General features: G+C 41.9%; 1 protein-coding gene across 1 annotated transcript in view; it reads right to left on the bottom strand.

Annotated features, from left to right (window-relative positions):
* ADAMTS12 (ADAM metallopeptidase with thrombospondin type 1 motif 12) overlaps window positions 1-21,149 on the bottom strand; it is a 310,224-nt gene that overhangs the window by 12,531 nt on the left and 276,544 nt on the right. Inside the window, exons 20-22 of the mRNA XM_077894289.1 lie at window positions 15,136-15,288; window positions 7,407-7,583; window positions 4,259-4,402 (exon numbers count right to left, since the gene is read on the bottom strand). Coding sequence (XP_077750415.1) covers window positions 4,259-4,402; window positions 7,407-7,583; window positions 15,136-15,288 — 474 coding nt within the window. The remainder of the gene's footprint in view (window positions 1-4,258; window positions 4,403-7,406; window positions 7,584-15,135; window positions 15,289-21,149) is intronic.

Raw genomic sequence — 21,149 nt, 5'->3', positions numbered from 1 at the left:
TTGAGACTAATCCAGTCTCCCTGCCTTTGTGGAGCTCTGTTGGGGAAAGGAGGACACTATTTACTGTGTATATTTTCACTTGATTTTTGGTGAGATGAGCTCCTTTGTCCCCACCAACTATGATTGATTCCAAGGTCTCTCTTGATTTACCTCTCCAATGAGAAGATCTTCAGGGTCTTCTCAGGATGACGGATATACCTAAAGATCCAAAAGCCTCTCTTACAAACTTTCAACCAACTCCCATTCCTCCCCACCCTCACTGCTGCCTCAGGGGTACTTGGGAAATTTCTGTTATGGACAGTTTTTAGCTTTCTTGGACATACTAAGTCAATTCTAAGTTTTGCTATCTGCTTCTGGCTTCTAAAGTTGTATTGACTCCTTCTCTGGTATTGTCTCCTATCCTCTTTGTGGATTTGTGGCACTTTTACTTTTTTATGTCTTCTGTTTAATGCAGTTTGGGGAACAGAGGCAAATGTATATGTTCAATCTATCCACATGTGTTACTTGATCTCTATAATTTGCCTTTTTCACTTAATGATAGGTGTTGGAGGTCAAGAGTAATTCCAAAGGCTGGCTTGGTAGGTGTTAGCCACCTTTCATGCCCCCTATTCTTTGATATGCACAATCAAAGAATTTTTGATGCATGGCTCTTCCAAGGAAACTTTAACTCATGTCTACCTCCAAGAGGCAGTTACCTCTCTCTCTCTCTCTCTCTCTCTCATGAAATTTTGAACTTCTGTTGTTAGAAATTTTTACAACTCATAAATATAGTTCTACCTCATTCTTAAAAGGGCTATACTATAATAAATTAATAGATTGACCAGTTCTATCAGAGGACTTTAGGTTATTTTTAGAAATTGCTATTACAGACAACATGACAATGAATATCTTTATCATTATCTAGGATTACGTTTGATGGTATATTTGTGGGCTAAATTATTACAGGTAGAACTGCTGGGTCAGTCTATGTATTTTAAGTTTTTCATTGATTTTAATGCTTTCTGTTCTAACTCCAGACATGACTATAACTGAAAAAATGTGCTGGAAATCAAAGAACAAAAACCACACAAAACCTCATTTTATAACACCTAAGTGTTGTAATGAAAAGCAGATTACATTTTTATAGGCAAAGGGGGCTGTTTTTGACAATTGCTGACTTCTCTAAAAGCAGGATATGCCTCACACATCATTACCGTAATATCTGCTGGGCTATCATTATCTTTCTTGCCAGAAAGAGTATTATCCAGCTTTCCTTTACAATGAATAATAAGGTACTAGAGCCTCAGGGAAATTATAGACTTAAAAGGTCCATCTGTAGTTATTAATCTTCTGTGGAATTTTGAGTTCCTGAACGGGCCCAAATTTATAACATTTTCATGATAGCTCATGTTGTGTCAATTATTTTCTTCTAATGGTCACATGTAATTTTGTCACATGCTTATATTATTATCCAGGATTCCAGGGTATTTTTGAAGAGCCTAATCCTGAAACACATTTTTATTTGTTGGGTATAGTCTTTTCAGGTTCTGAAATCAATGACGGATGAAGAAACTTGGTTTTGGAGTAACTAAATTTCTAGTGAACAGAAAATAAAGTCATTTGCTAAGGGGGATATTGTAAGATGCCCAAATAGAAAGTAATTAAATTACATTTACTTGGAAAAAAATAGAATTGCACATGACATTTTCCATTGTTCACGCGACCCATGGGGACAGGGTGAAAGCTCAGTGCTAGCCCTAGTAGACAGTTTAGCAGGATGCATAAACAAAAGCTTGGCCTGACACTAGTATCCCCTTTGGTGATCATCATGAATCAGCATTAGAGATGCCAATGAAAAAAAGGAATTCACAGAAAATACTATGTGTTCTATCTAATGAAGTGGCTGGCATCATTCTTCTTTGTCTATTGGGCATTTTCCTAAGCTATGAAAATTTTTTTATTTTTTGCAGGCTAAATGATTAATGTACAATGTTCGTTTAGCAATAATGAATCATCTTGTTCTTTCTGGATTCAAGTGGGTGATAACTGGAGGCCAGCACAACCTTGAGTTGGATGTAGCAGCAGAAGCTTTTTTCAAGAGTACATGCCAGTATGTGAATTGATCATGGCTGTGCGGGAGCAGCTACACCACCATGAACAAGGAGAATCACTAAGGATATAGCAGCTTAAAAATATCTGGGGCATTATGTTTGGTAAAGTACTGCACTGGCCTGCATTATAACTATCAAAATATACAAGAACAAGCTACTTTAAAAAATATTCGTAGTTGTTGAGGGATTTGTATATGACAATAGACTCCCAGCTATTGGCCTATGATCTGCCCCAGCTGGGGTGGTAGCCAGCTTCATGAAAGCACAACCCACTGGCCTGAACCTTCCATGTCCATGCTGTGTGCCTCTTGCCTCTATCTCTGGGCTTTTCTTATTGAGGCATGAGACACAGTGGGGCCTGCCCAATGCTCACGCAGATGAATAAACCAGGACAACAGGGGATATTAGCCAACTGTAAGGAGACTTTTTACCCAATCCTAAGAGATGGGAACCAGTAGATCATCTCCTCCCTTCCTGCCCCTGGATAAATGACCTTAAGAGGCAGTAGTTCATGAAGCTTTTATAAGGTCTTCTTTTGAGAGTGAGCAACCAGCTGTTCCTGAGTTAGGACAAGTGGTCAGTCTGGTAACATACCAACCTCATAGTTGATTCCCCTCCTTCCTATTTCCTTCCTCTTTCCTATCACCCCTACCTCCTCGGCCTTGTATTTCCTAATACAGTATTAGATTTGGCCTTAAGACTACTTTCTAGAGAACCCAGGATATGACAAATCAGAGGAATGGTACAATCTGTCTATGGGAGAATTTTCTTTGTTTTCAGTGTCACTGATACAGTTCTTTATATAATAAGGAAACTCTGTGACAACAATAAATCTTTCCCTCATTACAGCTTAATTTTTTTGTTTGTCTCTCCATCAAACAGGCTGGCCATCTGACAAAATGATCTGCAGGTTGATAAGATCTGAAACTCACAAAATCAGGCTAAGCCTCAAGCTGCAGGGCATTTCAACTTCTGTTTGCTTCAGGAAAAGCCACAGAATCCAAGGTGTTGGGATACAAAATTCCCTTTCCTTGGGCTTTGTGCCTCTAGGATAATATTGGTATTTGATCTGTTTTCTTTTGAAAGTACTTGGACTTTTCTCTTCTGAGCTCGACAATAAACATTGACCACAGATTAGCTAAGGATCAACTTTTAGCAGACTTAGAGGTATTAATTGCAGAAGAGTACTAGAATTAAAATATATAGAAACACCCTGTAAATCAATGGATATGCTTACAATTAATATATATTACCTTTGAAATCAAAAGATACAAATCAAAACCACAATGAGATACCACTTTACACCAATGAGAATGGCTAAAATTAACAAGACAGGAAACAACAAATGTTGGCGAGGATGTAGAGAAAGGGGACCTCTCTTGCACTGTTGGTGGGAAGGCAAGCTGGTGCAGCCACTCTGGAAAACAGTGTGGAGGTTCCTCAAGAAGTTAAAAATAGAGCTACCCTATAACCCAGCAATGCACTATTGGGTATTTACCCCAAAGATACAGAGGTAGTGAAACGATGGGATACCTGTACCCCCACTGTTCACAGCAGCAATGTCCACAATAACCAAACTGTGGAAGGAGCTGAGATGTCCTTTAACAAATGAATGGATAAAGAAGTAGTGATATATATATATATATATATATATACATACACACACTCATACCCAATGGAATATTTACTCAGCCATTAGAAAGGATGAATATCTACCATTTATATTGACATGGATAGAACTGGAGGGTATTATGCTGAGTGAAATAAGTCAATTGAACAAAGACATTTATCATATGGTTTCACTCACATGTGGAATATAAGAAATAGTACAAGAGACCACAAAGGAAGAAGGGGGAACTGAATGGGGAAAAATCAGAGAGGGAGAAAAAGCATATAGTTAAAAAGTTCCTTCTTAACTATAGGAAACAAACTGAGGGTTGCCAAAGGGGAGTTGGTGGAGAGATGGGGTAATTGGGTGATGAGTGACAGGAATTAAGGAGGGCACATGATGTGATGAGCACTGAGTATACTATGTACTCAAGTTGAAATTGAATTTTTAAAATTAAATTAAATTTGAAATTAAATTTTTAAAATTAAATGAAAAAAGAAATAGAAAGAAAACAAACACTAGGCTAAAAAAAATTGAAGAGAATATAACTGACTCTTACCAGGTCCCAGTTCCCAGTGGCCCAGTGACAGCAAGGCTGGCTGTTGCAGGGCGCAGTGGGCGTGGGCCTTTTTGTCCAGTCACAGAGACCTCCCAGACAAGTCACCGCTCGCTCCTGAACTCCGCCTCCGCAGGACCTGGAACACTGGTATATAACAGGGACAAGTTTAGGTAAAAATCACATGGTGACATTTTCAGTGATAAGGGAAGACCTTTTTATTATTTTTGTTGTATGCAGTGTTCTTAAGCATATCAGTAACTACACTGGAATCTGCAGCATCTGTGCCAGGTTACTCGCAATGACCAAATAACAGTGATGAAACAAGAATTAAAGAGAAAGAAGGAAATTGATAAAGGACATTCTGAGGAGACAAGAAAAAAAATGTCACATAGTTTAAAGTAAAACAGCATGTCAAGGAAGGAATTTTGGTTAAAAACCTAAATAAGTGGTCATTGCAGAATAGACATCATGTTATTGAATAGATTATATATCCTATGAATATGTTATACATTCTTCCCTGACCTCATTCTTTAATGCTCACCCAAAACTGCCTTCTGCCTTCTGGCACAAGTATCTAGAAACCAAATGTAAAATGTAGACATTTTATTATGATTAGCTCCAATGGTCCAAACAAAGAGCATGTATTTGCAATACAGTTTTGTTCATTTCCTTTTAAAATGGCATTCAGTCTTCCCTTCCCACTACAAAAAGCTTTAGAATTTAATTTGTCCATATTCAGAAAAGGGGAATTGATAGGTTTGCCCCAGGGTCTGATACACTGACTGTAATGCTCACAAAACAAATTTGAGATGACAAGCTGGATTCCTAAAGGGATACAACTCTAAAATGTGTCAGGTTTTTGCTCACTAGTATAATTTTATAAGATCTATTGTCTCATTTTCACAAGACTTCTAGGAGGAAATTACATTATCCACCAAGAATCTTTGAGAAGTACTTTGAAAAATCTTAATTATGATATGGTAACAACAAAATAATTATGGTTGGCAATATCTACCCATCACATCAGGCACAATATGTGTGGTGGTGCCACAGAAAACAGAGAAAATACATGTAATTAACCCATTCCACTCAATAAAAGAACTAATCTATTGACTTCAATATTCCAAGTTTGAGGGTCAATGTGGATTTTTCCCATTTATTCTATATGTTTTTAACCCTATATGAGGAAAGAAGGAAAGGGAGCCCCCATTTGAGATCACTGTGCCTACACTCATGCACATATTCAGGGCCACCTGGCTATGTAATCTCTAGGAAAGGAGGTGAAGAAAGTGTACACTAGTGATTCTCCAAGTTTGGTCTCTGGACTGGCAACCACAGCATCTTCTGGGTGCTTGTTAAAAATGCAAAATTCAGGCCTCACCCCAGACCTTCAAACTGGACACTTTGGGGGATGGGGTCCAGCCATCTGTGTATTGACAAACTCCAGGTGATTCTGAAGTGTGCTAAAGTTTGAGACATTCCCACAGCTGAAATGCATCTTCCAAGCTGGGAGTCTGGGCTGGCTGACATGCCAAAGGGGCCCACAGTATTCTCATGATGGCAGTCTGTTAGATAGTATGTATAGGAAAAGCAGCATCTTGAGTGGTCAGGAAAAGCACCTAAGGGTGTCCAGACCCTCAAAAGCTCCAGAGAAATACTTGAGTGATTTCTGCATTTTCCATCTCCTCTGCTCCCTCAGAGGGAAGTCTTCTAACTGTGTGGTTTGCTTGGAACAGAGTACCACTTCAGAGAGGAGGGGGGTGGGAGCCCTTCAGGAAACAGATCCTGATTGGGGTTCCCAGAATATATCATTTTCATAATCATAAAACAGATCTGATTGTTCATCTTTAAAAACCTACAGAAGGCATTTCTCTGACAAGGCTCCTCTGCAAATTCCTGGATTCTGAAAACTGTCACCAGGCTCATCATACATGGAGGACTTGGAGGCTTAAGTCCAGAGCATGGGAATAGCAGGAACTTTATGTGCTCTAGAGCTAAGCAGGTAAGGAAGAGAGAGAAGGGACAGTGTGGCTGCTACCCCAGAAATCACCAGGTATTGGCCCGGAGCCTCAGGAATCAGCATGGCTTCTTGACCCTGTAGACAGGAAGTAGCTCTAGGGGGCTCAGTCTTCTGTAAGCTTTGATACTAACTCTGTGTCCAATAGTTGTGGTTCACCACCTTCCTTTCCAGGGCATGTGGAAGGTTTGGTTCCCCCTCAGAGAGTTATCGATTCACTCTTCCTCCTCAGTTCACTTTTTGTTCAATGCCTATTGGGCTGATTCCTATGTTAGAAAGAGCACAAGCACTGCAGTCTGCCTTAGGCTTAAACTAATATTCCACAATTTACTTTCTAGTTGTGTGAACTCATGTAAGTTTCTTAATTTCTAGATTTCAATTTCTTCACCAATACAATGGAATTAATAAAGCCTACCATTCGGGTTGTTGTGAGCATTAAGCCAAATATTGTAGGCAAAATGCCCAGCCCATAGACATACTCAAAATAGGCTGGGTTCCTTTTTTTTCTCTTCTTTCTACCACGCATGGATATGGGTGGGAGGATTTTTTTGGAGCTGTTGAGGTATTTGCCTAGTAGCAAACGAGATTATCATACTTCACCGAAGAGCAGTCACTTTGTTTTCGTGTGCTGAAGTAGGACCAAGACCTAGCAGAGCCTGGGCCCTCACAAACCAGAGGACACACACACAGGCACAAACACACTTCCTTCTATTTGTGTAAACAGTGATCTGGGCATTTAACTGAGAGGTGGAACTGTAAAATGCACTGTGTGTGGAAAGGATCTGGCCATGACCCCCAGCTCAACTGCAGAGGCCTAGCCGAGACATGTGAGACCCTAACTGGGGTCTTATCAGAGTGGTCCGTGTACATTTCCCCAACATGGACCCCAGTTCCCCAGTATATCCATTTGGAGACTGGCTTGTGATAAAACACTGAATTGTCACAGTTGCAAGCACACAACATAGTCTTCAAGGTGGCCCGTTAGGCTTCCTCCTTACAGTGGTGGGCCCCTGAATGGAGGCCAGTCATTGTCATGATGCACATGTGGTCTTCACTAACTTCTAGACTCACAAGGTAACACATCAGTTTACATCTGCCTAGTTGTGAGGATGATGTATCTGGAGGCCATACCTGGCTCCAGGGCTCCACCTGCCACTCCTCACAGGGCTCCACGTTACAGCTCCTGCTCAGTGGGGGAGGAATGCCAGCCAGGAACTGGCAGTGAAATGGCCTCAGGCTCTGGTGATCCCGGCTGTCCACGCACTGAATCTCCCGGATCTGGAAGCCCCCGCTGCAGTTTCTGGAGCACTGGATGGAGAGGGAGACAAAAGGGGATATCTGAGTCCCTGGTGTTAGGCTTTCAATCCCCTGAATTCCACAAGGGTTTGCAGAGAACCATGAAATTCCAGGCTTCCAGTCATGAAGAAGGGTTAAGTCCAGCTCAAGTGAACTGTTTCCCTCACGGTTCCTCGAGAGGGTGTCACTCAAGCTGCATCCAAAGATGGGCCTGCCTATGTCAGAAAACACAGGTGTGGAAGTATGAGAACTGGGTTCTCAATTTTGACTGAGAGAATGTGCCAGCAGGAAAGTGTGCCCTTTGCTGTAGGTATGTTTGGCTCCCTCTATATGTAGTGAAAAATTATGCTCTTTCTGGCTATAGTGGAGTAGTCATAATCACAGGGTTTTGGATGGTGAACGAAAATTCCTCAAAACTTTCCATAGAGGTACACCCCGAAGTACAGTTCCCCCTGCTTCCGCCACTTGCAGATTGTACCAAGCCACCTGACTTCAACCCTTGGGCTGTAACATAGAAAGATGCTGGGATCCCTGGGTGGCGCAGCGGTTTAGTGCCTGCCTTTGGCCCAGGGCGCGATCCTGGAGACCCGGGATCGAATCCCACGTCGGGCTCCTGGTGCATGGAGCCTGCTTCTCCCTCTGCCTGTGTCTCTGCCTCTCTCTCTCTCTGTGACTATGATAAATAAATAAAAATAAAAATAAAAAATTTATAAAAAAAAAAAAAAAAAAAAAAAAAAAAAAAAAAGAAAGATGCTGGCCCATGTGACAAGGGACAAACTGAGGCTCTAACACTTCCATAAATTGAATGTTTAGTTTCTTAGAAATAAATGATACTCTCCAAACATCATCTTGCCCCCCCAAAAACAAATTTAAAAACCTTACTTTTCTGCCTTGTAGTAAGTACACAAAGGAAAAAGTAACTGTTTGAAATCAGCCATAGAACAAATGAGGAATCATGCTAATAATTTCCATTCAAAGCACCCACTTGTTTGACAAAACAGATTCCTGGGAAATAGCCTGTGGTAAAGCAAATGGGTTCTTTATTAGGACAAGGGAATTTTACAAGACCTAAGTATGAAATGGGATTTTATTTTCCTATTTTTCATCTGTTGCTGCAATCTTCAACTCCAAAATTTAATTTTCAAGCTAGCATTCCCCTTTTGTTAAAGTATTCACATTCAATGAGAAATGAACTTTATTAATATGCTGAAATAAATAATAAGGGAAGACACTCATTAAATCTATGATATTTCCATTCAATTTTTCCAAACAGCCTCTGGTTCAGCTAGCAAGAGAGAATTGGCAGGATAATTAACCACCCCACTCCAAATGCTGTTTTGCCTTGTTTGCTGAATGCCAATTATTATATTCATTTTCTTACTGCCCTAGAGGAGAGTCACGGGATTCATGTTTTCCTAACCTGGAAACTGTGGACCAGGCTGAGGACAGGAGCCAGACTAATGAGAGCAGAAACCCTGGCCAATTCCCTACTGTGACCAAATAGGCCCATTTTCCAGTTACCACCTGAGTTCAACTAGTGTGATCTGCAGACCAGATCAAGTTAAATGAAAAATACCCTTAGCTTACAGGAACCACTGGTAGAGATAAAATGAAATCTCAATTCTCCCTTGTGTAGTTTTTGATTTGTGAAGCCATCCTGATACATTTTCCACGTTGGACTCACACAGAGTGTTCAGTCAAGTACAGTGAAATTCTTGAGCATATAGTTGGGAGGTCAGTAGACTGCACTCAGGTGTGACTGACAGCAAGTGACTACCTGAGTGCGGATGAATCCCTTCTCATCTCTCAGCCTCTATTTCTCCATTGGTGTGGAAAGGAGGATGAACTAGAGGATGAAACTATCCCAACATTCTGGAGTGGTATAAAGTATGGGATCATTGCATTTGTAGTCTCTTTTGACTTCAGAATACTTTTTTGCTTTCCAAGTTGAACCAAATACTAAATTGGGATACAAAAAAAATATTCTCTTCTGTTCCTTTCCTTATGCTGAACAGATTCATAAGACCCTTATGATTAAATGGTTCATTCCAAAAACTGTAAGTTGAACAGCACCAAAAATTCATCCTTCTATCTCTTCCCCCATCATAACCCCACTTCCCTTTCTTTCAGTTATTGGGCACTTGCTAAGTTCCAAGCTCTATATTCCAATCTAACAGGAGGGGAGAGTTACATAAATGAGTAGAAGGAATGAAGATTATATACCTATTATATATGTAAAGATTACATCATAAACTATTCACGATCTAGTGAGGGCACAATGGAGGAGGTAGGCAATTTCACCTGGAAAGGTCAGGAAAGGTCTAAATTAAAGGAGCCAACATTTGAGCTGAAACATATAGGATAAGTAGATGCTCACTCAGTTGGCAAAATAGGGTGGGGGACATTCCAAATGGACAGAATGGCATATACAGAGGCACAGCATTATGAAACAAGAAGGCTCGCTTGAGAAAAGCAAGCTGGCTAGAATGCTAGGACAAAGAGTACAGGTAGACAGACAGATGGCAGGGGCCATTGTGGAGAGCCTCCTGGTCTGGATGTTAGTCCTCACCAGAATGGTCTTGGGTTCATGCTTTCTGTGGTCCTAAATGCTTCTATTTCATTGTCATTCCTCTATTTAGGGATTCCTTAATCTAAAACCCTCAAAGGTATCAAGAGAGGGTAACAGATCAGACATATAACAAGTTATATCAAGAATAAAATAAATGCAGTGATTTCCAATATATGATGACCTTCTTGCTACTCAATTTTGGCTTGCTGGGGACAGAACGTCCCTTATAATATGCTGTGTTTTGACTTTTGCATATTGGACTTTAATATAGTTCCTGGGAACATGTTATATGTCAAAGTTAGGGAGGGTCTGTATTTAGCAGGAAAGGGGCTCATTCTCTATTAAATTCCTTTCTACAAACTCAGATCTAAAAAAATATATCACCGCCATTGACATCTATAAAATCTGATAAACACAAAGGCAAGAAGTAGAATAAGACAGAAAGACTAGCAATAGATACAAATATTTTAGCAAATATTTGAAAACCCAAGACCACAAGAAAAGGCTGCCACTTTCTCTCACTTTCCAGCAAAAGTCAATTACTGCTAAAATAAAATTGCAATGTTCCCTAGGTTGGAAGACAGAACATTCCAAGAAAAAATGCTAAAATGTTTCTGATTCATTTCAGCAATAATCAAGATCTATCAGACTTAACTATGAAAAGGGAAGTGCTCATTCTCAGAAAGCAAATAAAGGGCTGTCAAATCGCCAGTTTACAAAACTTCAGAAAATGCAGGCATCAGGATGTTCCCCCGGTGGTGAGTGGAGCTGTGGATGATGCATCACTTTGGTGTCAAACCCAACAGAAGGCTTGTCAAACTCATTTTGTCATTTCCTGAATTTCTTGCATGACGACTCTCCCTTTTTTTTCCTCATACAAATTTTAATGTCCTGAAACTGGCATGTGTCTTACAACTGATGTACATATTTATTGTGTAGTGTTCCCTTTCTTTCTGAAAAGCTGTCATTAAATTGATGACGTGTCCCCCAGTGGATGGTTTCTTAAAACTGGGAACGTTTGGTAACAGCTGTGTGATCAAGCATTAGTGATTTAAACACCCGAGCTTTCATTTCCTCAGTGGGAATTATAAAGAAGGTCCTTACAAATTTAACAACCCCTTTTACTCTCTAATGTATCCTAGTGTGCAAGACAAATTATACAGTTACCCTAATCATGTGACTGAAGTTGAGGAGTTTCCTTTCAGCATAGTCATGATAAATCTCAATCCAATCAGATGAGCCGACACTTATCAAATAGTTCTACTCAGAAACAATTTTTGAAAATAAAAATATTTCTATAAATAAAAATTGCATATATTCATGTACACTGAATCCTATAAAACATATTTATATTGGTACATTTTCTTATGCTTGATGTTACTCAGCAAACCTGGTCCTAATACTATGTCATCAGTATTTTGAAGAAAAAAATACAGTTCTTTCAATAGTTTTACTTTTCTTTTTTCCTAGAAATGCCTTCAGTATTTTTCAAAGGAGTATATTATGGTTAATAAATTTAAAATTGGTAACAAATTTCTTTGCCTTTTTTTTCTATGAGCCATGTTATTTATCACTGAAAATATATTCACTCTAAAGGTATTGATTGCAATCATACAAAATTTTAAGTGGTAGTTAATATTAATTTATATATGTGTATGTGCATTGTCCATTAAGAATTTCTTTGAGAGATATTTTACAAGATAAAACTTATTAAATTGATTGTCTCTATTCATGACTCATTTGAAATCATAATTACTGCAATTATTTAGACCTTAATTTTATTTCATTTTGTCCAAAATAGAAATTTTCCAATTAAAAACAAAAGCTCCATCAAAAAAAAAAAAAAAAAAAAAGAAGATCCTGTGCTGGATGATAATGGAATCGATGATCTAAAGCTCTTGTGTAATGTTGGGCACATGTTAGTATCTGGCCAGTGCCAGGCCCTAAGGTAGGTCAGGTTTTCCAAAGTTCATGGCCACTTTGAGCACCTTGTCTGGGGTGGACACCTGCTTGAGCCAGTCCTTCTGTCGACAGGATTTTCTCTACTGTCACCTGTCCACAGGCTTTTCACACCGAGTCCAGGAAGCCAGTGGTTAGTAAGTACCTAAGAGCCAGTCCTAACTTTTATCTGGAGCTCAGAGTTTGCTCAGGGTTTCATCTGAACAATCTTTTACCATTTACAAAGTGGTTTCACTAAAATTTTCCTTTTTGATCCTTTTAATAACTCTATAAGGTAAGTAGAGGCAGTATGATCCACTTTATTTCTCAGAGGTGAGAGAAACAAAGTTCCTCAGGTGAATGGACCAATGTCATATGCTGGTCATGACAGAACAGGGTTGCCAACCCAGATGTGCCCTATCTACCACCCGGCACTGCTTATAGGACTCGGTTCTGCAGAACTGTCTTCCCAAGTATGCCTCTGGCACAAACCTAAGGACTATGACCTTGAATTTGCTTCAGACAGGCTGATGCATGAAGTGGAAGCAAGCCATTCTGAAAGACCACTTCTAGACATGGTAAAGGTAGACGTTTGAAGATAGAGGCCTTATTCTACTGTCACATACACTGGAGCACGTCCACAGCAGGTGCATCAGGGACCCACGTGGTGCTGGGGACAAAGGCCAGTAAAACAACCACAACTCAGAAAGCCATAACACAGGTAGGGGATTGTTGGTGAGTAACCCTGCTACCTGCAGGCTCGGAGCGGTCTGTGGCAGACCCACAGTCCTATGAGAACTAAAGCATCTTTGGATTGGGGGTGGGGATTGCGGGGATAATGCAGAAGATTCAAAGGAAAATTAGAATTCTTCCCCATGAGAAAGTATCTATGAGAAGGTGAACCATCAACACCACAGAATCTAAACCCTCTGGATATTTAAAGACAAGCAAAGGGCCTACTTTCCCACTCTAGGTTTTGGAAGTTTGCCTCTGAGTGAGTTTCAAAGTCCTAATAGAACAGTGAAACGAAGAAGGCCCTCAAATCTCTCCTAGTGCATGATTTGGCCTTCAGACAGCCATATGAGCTGGTTAATACTGTAGTAGTTAAAAAGGAATTACACTTAATCATCAAAATTTCAGATAAAGTCTAAGTTGTTAATATGCCTGGGAAAAATGGAAGGCAAGTACGTAAGACCCATAATAATAGAAACTCAGAAGTCAGGGCAGTTGACTATCAGTTGGTTAAACCGTGTCCTTTTCAAAAGTGTGAGTGATTTCATACATCTGCCCTTTCTTCGAGCTGTGCAGTTTCCAAGGAGAGGATTGTTCCCAGAGATAGCCAAGTGGAACTTTAGGACTAGTTAACATTTGGCCAAGTCAGGAATGTAAAAGGTCTCTTGAGGCTCTTCTGGATGTGAAGAGAATTTGTAGCAAAGCACTTAGTCTTTGTTGGATCTTGAGTCTGTTACAAGTTGGAAGAAAAAGAAGAAAGAACCAGCACTCCTTCCTGAAAGAAAAATGGTGTGAAAGCAGAAGAAAGGAAGCGTGGCGGGTATCAAAGGGATGCATGGTAATCTTTTCAGGGAGTAACCCTACTATCCCTCCCTTCTCCAGAATCGGACCCTTACTTTGGGAGGAGGAGCCTAAAGCAGATAAAGAACCGGGGATGTCCAGTGAGACATCTGGTGGTCCTGCTCATCTGGGAATAGGAGCTCGATACTGGCCGCCGGAGCTAACTTCTACAAAGGTCACCAGCCTCTCCAAACTTCTGGCTAGCTTTTTCTTTTCCCTTATGTGTCTCAGCTGTCAAGAGAAACTGGCTGCCCAGAGAGAAGGGGGCCCCAAAGGGCATCCTAGTTGGGATGTGCTTGGCAAACAGAAGGCTCCAAGAGGCGCCACCTCCTCCTGCCCATCAGTTGTCAACCCCACCACTGACAGATGTCCTATAGGCTGGGTATATCCCACAGCCCCAGGCTCAGCCCCAGGCCAGGTTAGGGCTGGCTAGTACCCCCAAGCAGCAAGGCTGATATATCCAAAAACCTGATACAGTCTTTCACACAGGACCATATAGACAGCACAGCAAATGAGTAACCACAGCCAGATGAGCAGAGACAGTAAAATCACACTTCCAAAAGATCAGCACAGGAAATACGCTTTGAAAGACCAATTTTTTCCTTACATTTCAGCTTTTATTTCATTTTGGGTCTGGCAGATTAAAAAGTACACTTTCAGGTCACCCGGGTGGTTCAGTGGTTTAATGTCTGCCTTCGGCTCAGCCCATAATTCCGGGATCCTGGAATCGAGTCCTGCATCAGGCTCCCCGCAGGAAGCCTGCTTCTCCCTCTATGTCTCTGCCTCTCTCTCTGTGTCTCTCATGAATAAATAAATAAAATCTTAAAAATAAAAAAAAAAACATTTGCTTAGTGAGCAGGTGCTGAGTCATGACCTAGTGATACAGGTGATGATGTATAGTTTTAAGTATAATGCTACACTTAAATAATTTAGAAATAATGTTGCATGTTGGACAAGCAATTAATCATACTAATTTAACTTCTTATTCCAGTTTATCTGGGAAGGGGAGAGTTTATAGGCAGGTAAAAACATGTGGGTTGGTCAGCCCAGGGGGGCCCAGTGGTTTTGCGCCAACTTCAGCCCAGGGCGTGATCCTGGAGACCCGGGATCGGGTCCCATATCGGGCTCACTGCATGGAGCCTGCTTCTCCCTCTGCCTGTGTCTCTGCCTCACTCTCTCTCTCTCTCTGTGTGTCTCTCATGGATAGATTTTAAAAATCTTAAAAACAACAACAACAACAACTCATGACCAATTCTTTTAAAAAAAAACCAAACACTTGGGTTAATAAAAACTCTGTACAAGTTCTAAGACTATGGTGTAACTTCAATTGGGCCTATGGTAATGCCCGTGATTTACTCATCCACAGGTGTATAGAGAAAAAGGCAGAGGGGGCAGCAAGGGAGGAAGGGAGGAGACACACCTGCTTCTCCAAGTGCTTAGAAAAGGTTATCCAGCTCCAGAACACTGCTGAGCCAGGTCACTTACCTTGCTCCAGTTCCCCACTTGCCAGCTGGCACAGGGACGGAGGTGGCATCTCTTAGCGGGGTCAGGCTTCTGGATGGTGGCGCAGTCAGAGTCCACATGGGTGCTACATTGCACGTTTCTCCAGTAGGCCCCCAGGCCGCAGGTGGTGGAGCACTGTGGTGGGGGAGGGGCACAGAGAGGACAGAGGCTGAGGGCCACTTTCTCAGACATACCCCGCGACGCCCTGCAATCAGGAGCTGTCAGTCTGAAATTGCTCGCAGAGCATTAGGAAAAAAAAAAAAAAAAGCCTACCAGCGCTGGGGTCCCACCCTGAATTTCCCTGGGTAGGGTTTAGGCATCAGTAGAAACAGAAATGCCCCAGGTGATTCTAATAAACAGCCAGTGATGAGAACCCCAATCAGCATGTGACAGGAAAAGCCGAGGCCAGGGGAAATTTGCTGCTCTTTAAAATTATCCTGGTGTGAATGTCTGGGGGCTGCAGGCAAACCACCTGTCGAGTTTTGTACCAATGGGACCCCTTCCTAGGGGACATCAGGTCCATGCATCTGCCTGTTAGAACACTGCCGTCACATCATGTCACTCATCCCTGTGACAAACCATGGTTAGACTGATACTGTCACTGGCAGAAGAAGCCCCTTGAAGCTTGGAGAGCTGCCTAGACAAAGGAGTAAGCCTGGGGCCCTCTGCCTCCAAAGTGCCGGACACCGTCTGCTGTCGCAGTTCCTCTGGGATTTTAGTGTCCATGTGCGTCACCTGGGCACCTTGCTACATGCAGATTCTGAGTCAGTAGGTCTGGGGTGGAGACTGTGCTGACACTGTGGGTCCTCAGACCATGCTTGGGGGTAGACGGATGTTACAACATGGTGCTTTTTATCACCTGCTCTGCTGGTAACGTAAGCCCGTTCCTCACATTATGTTGTTCTTTCTTTGTAATTCTCGATGACCTCAGGCTTAGCATGGGGTCATGTTGAGAACTACACCCTCTCAATTTCCTTTACTCTAGGTGCTCAGTTCTTTCATATGGATGATTTTTCTTGCATCCTTTCTCCCCAGCCCACCCTCAGAAAGAGGGGCTATTGGTACACATGTGAAACACAGCTCTGGGCTTTTAAAAAAAAGTGCAGAAATTCCATCTATGACATCTTTTTTTTTTTTTTAAAGATTTTATGTATTTATTCATGAGAGACACAGGCAGAGGGAGAAGCAGGCCCTATTCAGGGAGCCTGATGTGGGACCCGATCCTGGGACCCCCAGGATCACGCCCCGGGCCAAAGGCAGGCGCTAAACTGCTGAGCTACCAGGGATCCCCCATCTATGATATCTTTGAAAGCTCCTTTTGATGCATTATAAATAAAAACCATATTTCTCTTGCTGCAATTTCATTCTCCATATAACTTCGTGTGTCACTTTGTGCAAGTTCTTGTGTTGGACACATGCATAACGTGACACAGACTCTTGGTAGATGACTTTACTGTAGAATCATAGAAAGGGAAGAGTAGGAAACAACCTAGGTCATCATTTTTCCAACTGACTGGCTCATTTATGGAGGTAATGCCTTCTCCTGCTTAAAGATCTTTAGGATTTGGTGTGTACCTAAGTCCCCAGCACTTGCTCGGTTGTGCTGCACTATGCGGATGTGTGGTAGAGGTGGTAACCCTGGAGAGCACGGACCACTGTCATAGGTTGTTTGCCCTAGTGGCCCACACCAGACAGGCCATGCACTCTCTCTGCAGTGGGACTTTGCAGCTCTTCTCGTCAAGCAGTGGGATACATGGCCCCGGCTCTTAAATCAAGGCTGTTCTTATTTTCTTTGGTCAGTAAGATGCAGTGGAGGATGTGCCAGTTCTCAAGAGGACTTACTAGTTTCAATTCTCTTTCTTGGACTCCTTTCTCTGCCATGACAATGAAACTGGGCTAGCCTGCTGGACGATGAGAGATCACGTGAAATAGAACCGAGGACCCGGCCGAGGCCACCCTAAACCAGGCAACCATCCACGGCAAGCCAACCTAAGATCGGCTGAGTTGGGCCCCAATCAGCAGAACCTCCCAGCTGACCACAGACTCAAGAACTCTGGGGTCTGGTGGTCACTTGTCATCTAGCGTTACTGTAGCAATCGGCAACTGATACAGCTACGTAACAGGTATAACAGATACCTTTCCTACATTTTCTCTAACCTTCTGAGACTCAGGGTACAATTATAGTTCTGCAGTTGGTTAACTGTGTGATCTTTTGGAGGTTCCTAACTCCCTAGCCCGTAAAACTCCTGATGTTATTCAGGACCACAGGGATTCATGCACATGGTCAGGACTCTACAAATGTTGCCTATTAGAGACAACAGAGCTGTGAGGTCAGGATAGTGAATCCCACTTTCCAGATATGGGGGCCCAGAGATAGAAAAATCTATTTGCTCCAACCCAGGAAAGGACCTAGTGAGACCGAATTCCCAGGCTAGTGATGACGTGGTAAGGCTCAAGTGATGTTTATGATTCTTTGTGCCATATTTATGTGGCAAATAAATGTGTGTTGTCTCTGGGGCTCTGACTTTAGTCCTGCCAGATTCAGATCTCATGAGGAAACAATTTAATTCCTTTTTGACAGCTTCTGCTAAGGCAGCAAACAACCGTGCCAAGGTAAAGCTGACAGGGGGAAGGCATGGAACACAGTAGAAGTGAGATGGAATTCCATCAGCTGTCACTTGTATTAGTTTCAAAGTGGGAGGAGGGGATCAGACAGGAAAGGAGGACCCCGAGGAGGTGGAGGGACTTCACTTTGTCCTGGAAACCTTCATCCTCATTACAGCTAGTGATCTCGGGGCAGTTGATTTTCTAGGTCAAGGAGCAGATTTCGGGATGTTCAGAACTAGATCTAACAAGAAGGGCTGCATTCGAAACTCATGACAATTGCCATGAGTGGCTATAGAAAATCATACTGTCACTTCCGCTTACACAACTACACAGCTTACACATAAATGACGGCCCGGCCCAGGGCATCTGCCTGGATAATGGGGCGATTCAATGAGAGGTGATTTTCTGACTTCATAAGAGCCACATCCATGCACACTGTGCAGCGCCTAGGTTTTCTGTTTTGTAAATAGATACCACAGCAAATACTTCCAGGGTGCTCCCTCTGTGCCCCATACTCTCCCAAGTACCTTACACATAGTTACTCCTTTTATCCCCTAATGATCTTTGAGTTGGGCATTGTCAGTGTCCTCATTAGACAGTATGTGAGGACATATACAGTTGGTGGCCAGGCCAGGTTTCCAGCCCAGAAAGTCTGGTTTCAAAACGTTTTGCCTATTTATAGTGTTACCTTAGTCTTTATATCCATTCTTTAATTTTTGAAATCATAATCAGAAGAACATGTTGTATACAATTGGGAGCATGAGCAGCCCTTCTACACAGGACAGAAAGTAGGAAGACACTGCGAGCACGGCTTTGGATCAAATGATAAGGAACTTTAGAAATTACTTCTAATCTTAAGGATCAGGAGAGGCTTTCTGGAAGAAGCAACTCAAAGCTCGCTCCTGAAGATCAAGGCGGGATTCACAAGGGTAGAGGAGATGGGTAAGAAAATTCGAGGCAGAGGGAACAATGCAAACAGAGGCACGGTGCTGAGCGGGACAGGAGGCTGGGGAAACCGAGCAGTTTGGATCTGCTGAAGCTAATGATGTTCACCATCATTCCCAAGGTTCTCAACGCTGCGTTACGTAACGTCGTAAAGGCTATTGGATGTCAGAGTTGATTTATCTGATTAATGAAGAGACAGTAAAGGTTTGTGAGCAGGAGTTTGGAATGATTAGCAAATTCCTTTGAAGACTAATTTGGCAGTCTTACATCTCTCATCTCTCGTGATGGTGTGTGAAAGCATTGCCCAGGGGAGAGACTGGAGGTGCGCAGGCCAGCGAGGAGCCAAGAGCAGTAACTGAGGGTCCTCCTTTCTTGACTACTGGGGCACCACTGGCATTTTGGACTGGACAATTCTTCCTTATAAGAGACCTCCCTGAATGTCGCAGGGTTTTCATTATCTTTGGCTCTCGGATACCGAATGTTGGTGGCAGCCCCCTGCCCCCATCGCCGTAACAAACAAAAGCATCCCAGTCTTCTCCAAGTGCCTCTCACCATTAGGTTGGAAACCACTGGCCCTAAACTAACCAGGAAATAAAGAGGAGATATCAGAGTTTGATGAGGTGACGCTGACTTGATAAACTGTTTGGGTCTTTACAGAGGGCTTGGGGAAGACTGATCTCAGTGGGGTGAGAAAGAAACAGCTTCAGAAATGGACAGAATATAAAAATCACAGGACAGTGGGAAAGCCAAAGTTTCCATTCTGACTCCTGATCCTCTCTGACAATTCTGTGTACTAAACATTTGGTCTCAAAAGATGCATAAAGGGGGGGGGGGGCACCAAACCCTATCATAAAGGGAATTTCTGCTAAATGTCGCACTCTGTTCTAATAATATCCTTTGCTGCTCTGAGAAACTGCAATCTGGACCAATTCCCTTTTTCTGGTCAAACAACCTGGAATTAACAGCTCTCAGAGGCTTTACTGTGGTTGCCAAATTCTTAGTGAGCCATGATGTATTTCACAAGACAGTTTATGTCTATCAAAGTCAAATGATGACATTTGAGATAAATCAGGTATCAGTGAACTTCTGGCCTCCACAATCATCAGAACTAACATATACTTTTACTTTGGTTTGGTTTTCAGGTCCACTTCGCTTTATGCACAGATAATGCATTTTTTTTTACAAATTGAGTAGAGTCAAGTTAGAAGGGTCATCATCCAACTGACAGTTGTGTCCTTAGGCAAGTCACTTGACTGCCACAACTTTATCTTTTCCATTTGCAAACTGGCGTAAATGAGACCTTATCTGCTCCTCAGGGTTGTCAAAAGGAGAAAATAAAAGGCTAGATATGAAAGTGGTTTGGAAATCAATATGCCTTATAAATTAAATGTACTGTAGTTATATTAGCTGCAAATATTTCACTTCTCTTTGGCCAGGGAGAGGAGCCATGGATTGTCATAAAGATGCTGACTAATTTGAACATGTGGTTATTTTGCCACAAAGTCCTCTTTTGAGTCGTCAAATTATTTTAACAAGTTCATAGACTGTGCATTCAAAATTCAAATGGGTGAAAACGATTTTGAAGTCTCAAAAGGATACTAATTAGTTCTAGAAATGGAAAAACAAGTATCTAGCCAAATTTCTGAAGCTTGAAACCGGGGGCCAACATTCTGTCGTCATATTTATTTTCTTCTTCCTTCATATTCTAATTCTTTTAATGAGCCAGAACGATTTTTTTTTCATGGAAGCACTCAAACAGACCAAAGAGCAAAGAAAACCGCTGATAACACCGAACTAGAGAATGCTTTTAAGGAATTGTACCTTCAATTTCCACTCTAGTTAGGATTACCTCACAGTTCTAAACCAGAGTCCCAACATCAGCTTTCCTTTCTCTTTTCTTTTCTTCTTTTCATTTCTTTTCTTCCTTTCCCCTTTCCTTTCCTTTCCTTTCCTTTCCTTTCCTTTCCTTTCCTTTCCTTTCCTTTCCTTTCCTTTCCTTTCCTTCTTTCCTTCCCTTTCCCTTTCCTTTCTCTCTTTTCTCTCTTTCTCTCTCTCTCTTCTTTCTTTCTTTTCTTTCTTCTTTCTTTCTTTCTTTCTTTCTTTCTTTCTTTCTTTCTTTCTTTCTTTCTTTCTCTTTCTTTCTTTCTTTCTTTCTTTCTTTCTTTCTTTCTTTCTTTCTTCTTTCTTTCCTTCTTTCCTTCTTTTCTTTCTTTCTTTCCTTTTTAAATTTTACTTAAATTCAGTTTCCCAGCACGCCTGGGTGGCTCAGCAGCTGAGCGTCTGCCTTCCTCTGGGGGCGCGATCCCGGGGTCCTGGAATCGAATCCCGCATTGGGCTCCTTCCTGCTTCTCCCTCTGCCTGTGTCTCTGCCTTTGTCTCTCTCTCTGTGCCTCTCATGAATACATAAATAAAATCTTAAAAAAAAACAAATTCACCTTGCCAAC

The sequence above is a fragment of the Canis aureus genome, chromosome 4 (assembly GCF_053574225.1).
Source record: "Canis aureus isolate CA01 chromosome 4, VMU_Caureus_v.1.0, whole genome shotgun sequence".
In the NCBI taxonomy this organism is placed as follows: domain Eukaryota; kingdom Metazoa; phylum Chordata; class Mammalia; order Carnivora; family Canidae; genus Canis; species Canis aureus.
This window is presented reverse-complemented; position numbering and strand designations above follow the sequence as displayed.